General features: G+C 52.7%; 1 protein-coding gene across 1 annotated transcript; it reads left to right on the top strand.

Moving 5' to 3' along the window:
- LOC109745912 (uncharacterized) lies at window positions 1–5,260 on the top strand. The gene has a single exon (XM_020305025.4). The coding sequence runs from the start codon at window positions 745–747 to the stop codon at window positions 5,035–5,037; it is 4,293 nt and encodes a 1,430-aa protein (XP_020160614.1). The 5' UTR covers window positions 1–744; the 3' UTR covers window positions 5,038–5,260.
- The last annotated feature ends 4,731 nt before the right edge of the window (window positions 5,261–9,991 follow it).

The following is a 9,991-nucleotide window of genomic DNA, read 5'->3' as shown; positions in this document are numbered from 1 at the left end:
TCATAACAGAGGAGAGGATCACTTGTCAGCAACGCAATTGAGTTGCCGACAAGTTTATCACACGAAAAGGACCACAGGAAAATCATAACAGAGGAGAGGATCACTTGTCAGCAACGCAATTGAGTTGCCGACAAGTTTATCACACGAAAGGGACCATAGGAAAATCCTAACAGAGGAGAGGATCACTTGTCAGCAAAGCAATTGAGTTGCCGACAAGTTTATCACACGAAAGGGGCCGTAGGAAAATCGTAACAGAGGAGAGGATGAGGAATCAATTAACGATCGATGTATCCTTCGAGAAGATCAAAGACAAAATGAGAAATCACGATGAAGGATCTGGAGCCTACTCAAAAGTAAAGAATATATAGGGAGAAACGAAAAGGAAGAAGTTGGGTAATGTGCTGATGATGCTCCACCTGGAGACAGCGGAAAATCGCATTCTCGAGGTCCCCTACACTTGTAGGTTCACCATGAAGTCTCTGCAACCTGCTGAAAGAAGTAAATGATGGAGAGAAAAGAAAAGAAGAAGCTGCTTTGCTTGGGCTCACGTAGAATACAGCAAAGGGGTCCTTTTGCTGGTTACCCACGGCACACACACACACACCCGCGCAGGTAGACGAGCGAATGCAATGCAAGGCCACACAGCCGCATGCATGCTAGCCTAGCCTGCTTCCCCAACCAACCAAATTCTTGAGACAGCATAACACATACCAGGGCCAGGCCGCCGGCGGAGGGGAGAAATCCATGGCGGAGCTGGCGACGGGCGCCGTGACCACGCTACTGGGGGTGATCAGCCATGAGGCAGTGAGGCTCGGCCGCGTCCGACGCGACGTGCAGTTCATCCAAGAGGAGATGGAGAGCATGGGCAGCTTCCTGGCCAACCTGTCCGGGAGCAGCCGCGAGCACGACGAGCAGGTCCGCACCTGGATGAATCAGGTTCGGATCCTCGCCAACGATTGCAACAACTGCATCGACCTCTACCTCTACCGTGGCGACCCCGGATTCCACCGGCCCAGGGGGGGCCTTCGCCTCTACCTCTGGTGGGCTCCCTGGCTGCTGCGCAAGCTGCTCGCGCAGCACCGAGCAGCCGGCCATCTGAGGGAGCTCAAGGACCGGGCACAAGACATTGGAAATCGCCGATTGAGGTATGGCGTCGAGGTCAAAACGGCGGAGTTGTCATCATCTTCGGGTGCTGGTGTTGGGCTCACGGAGCCATTGTTGCTGCCGGCCACACAAGACCATGAAGAAGACGACGATGACCAAGACGGAGTGGATCCACTCAAGGTGGCCTTGTCCATGACTACTATGAGTATGACAATGGACATGGATGAGTACTTTAGGACGAGGTTAGACCACTGGATCGGATCAGTGGTGCAGGCGGAGGCAGGGGCAGTGGCGGCGGAGGAAGACATAATGCCAGAATCGTCGGCCGGATCAAACCCATTACTACCATGCATCGTCTTTGTGGTAACCAAACCCGAGGATGCTGACGCTCTTGGGCGTAAAGCCCTGGCCGTGGCACAAGCCCATTTGAAGCGGGTAGAGGACGCCCATGATAAGGTTGTCCCACCGGATGGCGCCCTTGCGCATCAAGTTAAGGCTGTTGTGCCATCGGAGACCAACGACTCCGACCCTCTTGTGCATCAAGATAAGGCGGCAGGACCATCGGAGACCAAGGACGTCTGTGCTCTTGCAAATGAAGATAATGAGGTTGTGCCATCGGAGACCAAGGACACTGGCACTCTCCGCACAAAGACAAGGCAATGCCATTGGAGACCAAGGACGTCGGCGCTCTTGCGCATGAAGATAAGGCGTTTGTGCCACCCAAGACCAAGGACAATAGCACTCTTGTGCATCAAGATAAGGCGGCTATGCCACCGGAGGCCAAGGACGGCAGTGCCACCGGAGACCAAGGACGTTAGTGCTCCTATGCATGAAGCTGAGGTGGATGTGCCACCGGAGACCAAGGACCAAGAGAAGACAGTTGTGCCACCAATGACCAAGGACGCGGGCGCCTATGCGCCTGGAGATAAGGCTATGCCACTGGAGAACAAGGATGTCAGCACTCCTGTGCACCAAGATAAGGTTATGCCACCAGAGACCAAGCACACTACCGACCTTGCCCATGAAGATAAGGTTGTGCCACCGGAGATCAACGATACCAGCGCCGTTGTGCATGAAGATAAGGTTGTGCCACCGGAGACCATTGCACAGGTTGTAGCACCGCGGAATGTCGTTGTCTTGGTCGACATGTCGGCGGTGCATTTTGACTTTGTACCGCTACGGCCCTACAGGATTCTCTGCTACATCCTACGTCAACTCAACCGGCAGCAAGGCACGACTCCTCCTACAACAAAATGGGGTACTTATGATTACATGAAGAGGATGCTTCGTGCCATCAAGGACGAGATAAAAGAAATCAAGGTCGACAAAACAATTGAAGACATCAATTGCAACCTTGTGGATGGTAAAGACCTGATAAAACCAAAGGAGGATGGAAAGGATCTTGAAAAAAAAGTCACCACTAAACCATTGGGGCAACTCCTCTCGCTGCTCATCTACTGCTCAACGACGACTGCAGCTGAAAAGGAAGACAAAAAGAAGAAATCCATGATAGCAGAAGTGTACGATGTCATCATCAAGCAAACAGCCAAGAAGCTTAAAAGGAAAATAGAAGCAGGCGGCTCAAATACGAAGCAACTCAAGGAGCCCGAATATGAAGACATCCTATGGAAGGTGTTCCCAAGGCCAAGCAGCATCAGCACCATCGCTACAAATGGTACTCCTGGCACACTGGTCGAGGATGAAATCAAAGATATGGTCAAAGAGGTTAAAGGAATGTTGCATGAGCTGCGGGAATTAGACAAATCTGAGAAGAACCAAGAGACAGGCAGTGAACCAGCTCAAACTGAGGAAGATTATTTCAAAAAAACCATAAAGAACAAGAAAGAAGAAATCGAATGGAAGATTACGAAGCAACTGATGGTTAAAAGGATCGTGGAAAAGATTCAAGAATGTTTGGGAGATGATCAAAGGAGGATTTTGGTCATTCTCAAAGTTGATTACAAGTATGTACCCAAATGGGAGAAGACCAGAAAAACTTTGGGCCTGTTGGAGTGCCCCATCACCGGTGCTGTGATTGTGGCCACAAAAACCACTCAACAGGACACCAAGCAATATTTTCACTGTCCAGAGAAGGATCTTGTAGAATATTCTCTTGTTGGCCTCTACCTTGATACTGTGCTCCAGCATACAAGCCATCATATGAATGATGACAAGATCCGCAAGATTGTTCACAACATTTTATGCGAGTGCAAGTCAGATGAATTCTGCATGAAGATATTTGCTCATGCATTGTACGCTAAACCCAAGAGGAGCAGTGAAGAGTTGAGCAAGTTGCACGGATCCTTGCAAGCCAGTGCCGCACAAAAATCATTGCCCAGTAGGATGTTCAAGTTCTCCTACAGGGATCTACCTAAAGAGTATAGGTCTTGTTTGTTGTACCTCGCCATCTTCCCTCTAGGAGAACCCATCAGGCGGTCAACCTTGATCGGACGATGGGTTGCAGAAGGGCTGATTACCACCAAAGAATGGCACTGGTCCTCTTCAGTGGAGGAAGCCGATAAATGTTTTGATACACTGGTTGCCCGGTGCCTTGTTTGTCCTGCTGGCATTGGTGCTACTGGAACGGTCAAGAGCTGCACGGTTCATAAGACAGTTTATGGATTCATTACCAAGATCGCCATGAAGCAGCACATTCTGGAGACACGGCTGTCACATCACTTGGCTCACCACTTCTCTATTTTCAGCGATGTTCGTCTCCGCAGCTCTCAAAAGATCGAAAATTTCTTGGAAAAGTCATCTCAGTTCTCCAAGCTCAAGGTGCTAGATCTAGAGGGCTGTGATTGCTTCCCGGAGTACCAGCACTACCTGAGGAACATATGCAGGAAGATGCTAATGCTCAAGTATCTCTGCCTAAGGCGAACCAATGTTACCGAGCTGCCCAGTGAAATAAACAATCTTCTTGAGCTTGAGGTATTGGATATACGGCAGACCAATATTCCTGCGTCTGCAACAAGACATGTCCTGCTCAGAAAGCTGAAACGTCTGTTAGCTGGTAATGTTGATTCAAGCCCTGTTGACTTCCCTGAGAAGATCAAAAAGTTCAATGTCAAGCCGCAGAATCGTCTGAAGCTTCTGTTGGCCGGTCATGTTGGTTCAAGTACGAGCAATCGTGCTGACTTCTCCAGTGTTCAGATCCCTGAGAAGATTGAGAAAATGGAGGGAGTGGAGGTACTGTCCAATGTCAAACCGAAGAATAACCAGGACTTGAAAGACATTGGAAGTCTAAATCAGCTCAAGAAGCTGGGTGTGGCTATCAACAAGGAGAGTGACCTCCAGCCGTTGCTTGAAGCAATCAGTGACCTCCTAACCCAGTCCCTCCGTTTTCTGTCAATTACTCTAGACATACCTGGACACAAGGGCACTCCAGCAGCTCTCTGTCTGAAAGAAGACTGCCCCAATGTTCTTGAGAGACTAAGTATCAATGAAAGCACTGGCGCACAAAAGGGGCAGCTTCTTAAGATATTTTGCGAAAATGGAAAGCAACTTGCCAAGGTAACTCTAACTGGCACTTTGCTGAGCCAGGAAGATCTGAAGGTCCTTGCCGAGCTTGAGAACTTACTGTGTCTCAAGCTTCGACACAATGCATACACTGATAGTAAGCTCGTCTTCAACAAGGGTAAATTCAAAAATCTTGAGAACTTCCTTGTTGAGGGAACCAGCATAACTGAAATCAAATTTGATAATGGGGCTGCTAGTAAGCTCGAGAGGATCATCTGGTCATTCACCAAAATTGATTCTCTGTCTGGAATCGACAAACTTCCTGCATTAAAGGAGCTGGAGTTGAATGGTGACACTGTCCCTAATGCGGTGAAAGAAGACATCAAAAGACTAAAGAGTAGATCAGCACAACCGAAGGCCTTCCCTTTACTTCCTCGGTGCATCATCAATTCCTCGCATGATTTGGGTTTGTGAGTGCCCGTGTGGTTTGCCATCGTGTGTTTCTGTCTACCATTTATGCCGATTGAGTGGTGTGTGTGTGGGTGGGTGTCTCCAGTTACTTGTTCTGCAATGTGTGCCTTGTGATTGTGGTTGAGCAAAATGGTTGTGCCTATGCTCATGTGTCTGGATCTGTGTGGCTTTCCTCCGGACAATATGGTTTCATGTAATAAGTGCCTTCTATGCACATTTGACTTCTTACCGATATATTATTGTGTGCTATATAAAATATAATGTGCTTTGGCTGGGTTCTGCAATAATATAATGAGCTTGTGTATGTGATATATGTATACATATATAACGCAGCTACCAGATGTAATATCAAGAAGAGTTAATTATTAGCCCTTGAAGTGGAGTTTTATGCAGATCAATAATATAATGAGCTAGTGCAGTACTCAAGTGTTTCATTGAAGTCATCATTGATCTATTAAAGCATTATAGAAAGCCAACAAAAGGTTTCAGCGAGTGAAAAACAAAAGGTCAGTAAAGTCATTGGTCAAACAAACAAAAGCAAGTGTATCCGTGTTGGGATCCCTGCATGCAGATGCAGGAACGAACAAGTGATGGACGTTAAAGTTTCACCTCGCTCCACTGTACACATATATTCCTCTTGACAGAACAATTTAGTAACAGGCGCAGAAATGCAGGAATTCGCAGATACAAGTTGGGAAGCGCTAACTTGTTTGTTTAAGTATAAGGTTTAGGTGGTATAAGCAGATAAAAGCATTCTGCCATCGGAGGATCCGGCGCGAATCGGTCTTTGCGCGGACGAGAAGAAAGAGATGATTCGACGTGTAGTGCATCGGAGGACGGCGGCATCCGCGATTCGACCTTGGAAGGGTCCCATACCTAAGGTGAGTCTTCCGAATCTTACGCTTTTCGACATGATTAGGCCGGAGTCGTGGATTACTGTTAAGAAGAGGAAGAATGCGAGGCGGATCGGCGGTCGTCAGGCACCGGCGGCGCCGGTCTTGGCTGTGCCGGCGATGGGGATCTCGGAGGCGAGAGCGCGGCGTTTGAACAGCTTGTTGGGCTCCGTTGGGCCGGCTTGGAGGGAGTCGAGTCCACGAGGAGTTGGGCCTAGGTCAGATGGGTATGAGTCCCATGCTGAACCGGACCATACTTCATCCCGCAACGCAATCACATGCACGTACGAGGGGGATCGGTCTCCTTCCTGTCGTGCGCCGTCGTCTGTCGCTGTTAGGGTTCGCAGGCGCGGGACCAGGGGATTCCCCACGTGTGGTGCTCGTCGGGCGAGAAGGATTCGACCTCTCTTGCACATGGCCGGTCGCGGGGCTGCGCCGCCGCCATCGAAGAGACTAGCCTCGGCCGCTCCAGCAGGGCGGGGCGGGGAGGAGCCACCTCCGACGGCAGGGGCCGGGCGTGGAGCCCTCGTGCCGCCAGGCCAGAGGCAGCCGGCAGGCGGGGGCGTTCCACTGGGACCGGGCCGCGGTAACGCTAACTCGGGCGTGAGGCCGCCGGTGCCCGTTGCTCAGCCGGTAGCAGGTCGAGGTGGGACTAGGCCTCCAGCGCCGGGGGTGTCCTTGCAACCGGCGGCTGGAAAGGGCCGGCTCAGGCCTCCGGCGCCCGTCGCTTCGCCGGCAGCGGGTCGAGGCGGGCCTAGGCCCCCAACGCTGGGCGCGGCTGGTGTAGCTGGTACTGGCAGAGGTGGTGCTACTCCGGGGATCGTGCCGTCACCTGTGGGCGGTCAGTCTCATGCCGCGCCTCCACCTCACTTCGTCGCGCGGCCGGCTCAAAACCGGTCGGGACCATCTCAGACGAGGCAGAATTCAAGTTCTAAAGAGTCCCGTGCTCCGCCCCGAGGCCAATGGGGGGACGATGGGTTAGATGTGTATGGCGATGGACAGCACCGTGGTTCCTCCTCCACGGGAGGGGGGCGTGTTTATGCCTGGCAGAGTGACGGGTCTGCTGAGAGACCGTTTCTCGGCCCTCCAGGAGGTTTTGTTGAGGGTGCCTCCGGTTCGGATCACCGCCAGAGAGGGGGTCACCGTGGACATCGTGGTGGTCGAGGCGGTGGCCGCGGGAGGTATCATCGCAGACCGCCTCTGCCTTCGGCAGTTGTTGACCAAGCGGCGTCAGTAGTGGAGACCGATCGCGCTTCCATGGAGCTCCCTCCACAGGCGATGGAGGTGGTAGCGGCTTTAGCCAATGTTGAGGTTCCTGCGACTGGGAATGTGTCTGAGGTTACCGACAGGTCTGATGCTGAGAGGGCGTCCAAGTGGGCGCGTAAGAAGGAAAGGATGCTTTGCCACCGTTGTGGTGAGAAGGGCCACTTCATTGCTGAATGCGTGGCAGAGCTGTGTGAGTCCTGTGGTAAGCCGGCACATGCCTCGGGGGATTGCCCGTTGTTGCGTGACCAGGCTCTGTCTTTGACAATGTATGGAGTTTATTGTGCTGAGCTAATGTTCTTTGAGTCCCCGGCTGCGAGAGAGATTCCGGAGGAGACTTTGAGCTTGACCACCAGGGTTGTCAAAGCTACTCAGGGTGAGGTTTCAGAGGCTCAGATTGTGCAGAGGCTTCAGGAACTGGCACCGGGGGACTTCCATTGGGAGCTCGTTACTCTCGAGGCCAATGTTTTTAAGGTGGAGTTTCCTTCTGTGGATGATCTGCAGAGACTGTTGAGTTTTGGTTTATGCAGAGTTCCTGGCACTAGGTGCATTCTGGAGTTCCATGAGTGGCAGCAGGTGGAGCCTAAAGGAAAGCCGCTTACGCAGGTCTGGTTGAGGTTTTCGGGGGCTCCATCTAAGCCTTTGCAGGATGTTCGAGTTGTGGCCAGTATGGGCATTATGGTTGGCAAGACGGAGAAAGTGGATATGGCCTTTACTCGTGCACATGGAGTGGCCCGCATCTTAGTGAGCGTTTTGGATATTGAGTTCGTGCCTGATGTGGTCAACTGGACTTATAGGGGAGAGGTGCTTCCTCTTGAGATCGAGTTTGAGGACGCCGCCCTGTTTGCTGAGGCAATGATTGGGAATGGTGTTGATATGCACGAGGGGGATGACAGTGCGGGAGCTGAGGGGGCACCGACTGACGAGTCGACTCGTGAGGGGACTAACGGCTCTCGTCTTGTGGCTCAGTCCGGGGATGAGACCGGGGTTGAGCCGGCACCCTCACCATCGGTGCCTATGACTTCGTTGCGGTTTGGGTCCGTTGAGCCAGCCTCTGCCCCTCCCAGACTTTGGAGTGACCGGGTAGATTCTGATGATGCGTTTGAGCAGTCACTACCTTTGTTGGAGTTCGAGGATGCCGGTGGGGCACTGGCTGGATGCTTGGCGCGGACATCGTCGGTGAGGACTTTGGTTGGCTCCGGGGACGGGGAGTCGGTGGTTGCTCCACCTGAGGTCGAGGTTCCGGAGATAACGGTTGCGGCTGAGGTGGGGCGTGGGGGAGGGGGGTCGGGGCAGGTGGCTTCGACTTCCCTCTTCACTATCCCGACGTCGGCATTGCTGGTCATGGCGGGATCGGCGGGTGCTGGGAGAGGAGGCCCAAGGCAGGCGGCCTCGGCTCTCTCTCCTTCAGGCGTGGCGGCGGCGGCCGCGCCTTCTGTGGCGTTGGGGGAGGGGGGTTTGGGGCAGGCGGCCCTGACTCCTCCTTCCTCGCCGGCGGTCAGGAGGACCGCATCTCCTTCGGTCGTGGCGGCGCCCGCGCCTTCTGAGACGTCGGGGGAGGGGGGTTTGGGGCAGGTGCCCCTGACTCCTCCTTCCTCGTCGGCGGTCAGGAGGACCGAGTCTCCTCCGGTCGTGGAGACGGCACCTGCGCTTGCTGAGACGCTGGGGGTGGGGGGTTTGGGGCAGGTGGCCCTGGCTCCTCCTCCCTTTTCGGCGGTCAGGAGGACCGCGTCTCCTGCGACGATGACGACCCATTCTTCGCCGAAGGGTGGGGCGGGAGGAGGGCTCGGGCAGGCGGCCCCCGCCATCCTCCCTCCCAGCGTACCCATTGCTATGGGTCTCGGCTTGGGGCACTTGTCCGAGGGGTATGGGAGCCCGCAGCCGCCTCCTCCGGTAACCTTGGTTGACCCTTCGCGGGTTTCAGCGCGAGGAGTTACTAGGGAGGAGGTCGTTGCTTTTGGCGGGATCCCGGACCCGGTCTCGACGGGAAGGCGGATGAGTGCTCGCATTCAGGAGCTTCCGGAGGTTGATGACATGCAGCAGAGGTGCGCTATGAGGGCGACCAAGCTTCATGATGCTGAGATCTCTACTGGTATGTCCGTCAACATATCTAATTCTTTATTGCATTTTTCTAATGAGGAAATTATAAATAATGCAAACCAATTAGGAGTTTCACTCGGGGCTACAGATAGTGAGATTTCCAATTCGGTGAATGATTTGTTAGATTTGGAGGCGGAGCGTGCCTTAGAGACTATTCGTAATCTTGCAGCGGTTAAACCCATGAATGACAATGAGATTGATGCATTAGGGGTTAGAGTGCTCGATAATATGTGTGTGGATCTAGCACCATCCAATCATGAGTCTGAGGACGATGATATGCCCATAGATAATGCAATTGTTTATTCCGCTGAGCACGGTTATGAGGATCAGGAGTCAGGACCTAGTAAACCAAAGCGTAAGTGGAAACGGAAAATTTATCCCGATTCTGCAGTTCGTAGGAGTGCTAGGATTCGGACTACTAAAAAATTTCATGATGAGTGATGAAAGGAATCTTTTGGAATAGCAGAGGTCTGAAAGACTTGGCTAAAAGAAGGTTTCTTGCTGAGGCATCTCTGGAGCATCGTTTAGATTTTATTGCTCTATCGGAAACTGGTAGAGACAACTTTGCGCCCCAGTTCCTTTCCTCTCTTGCGGGTGGTGTTGATTTTGATTGGCATTGCCTCCCTCCGCGAGGAAGATTGGGTGGTATCTTGCTGGGTGTGAGATGCGATTCACTTGAAGTCCGTAGTGTAGTGATGGGC

This window comes from Aegilops tauschii, chromosome 2, assembly GCF_002575655.3.
Source record: "Aegilops tauschii subsp. strangulata cultivar AL8/78 chromosome 2, Aet v6.0, whole genome shotgun sequence".
Classification (NCBI taxonomy): Eukaryota; Viridiplantae; Streptophyta; class Magnoliopsida; order Poales; family Poaceae; genus Aegilops; species Aegilops tauschii.
Note: the sequence above shows the minus strand (reverse complement) of the source record. Positions and strands in the feature narration are given on the sequence as shown.

Coding starts and splice junctions, on each gene's coding strand:
- LOC109745912 (XM_020305025.4), top strand. CDS start 745: ATGGCGGAGCTGGCGACGGGCGCCGTGACCACGCTACTGGGGGTGATC.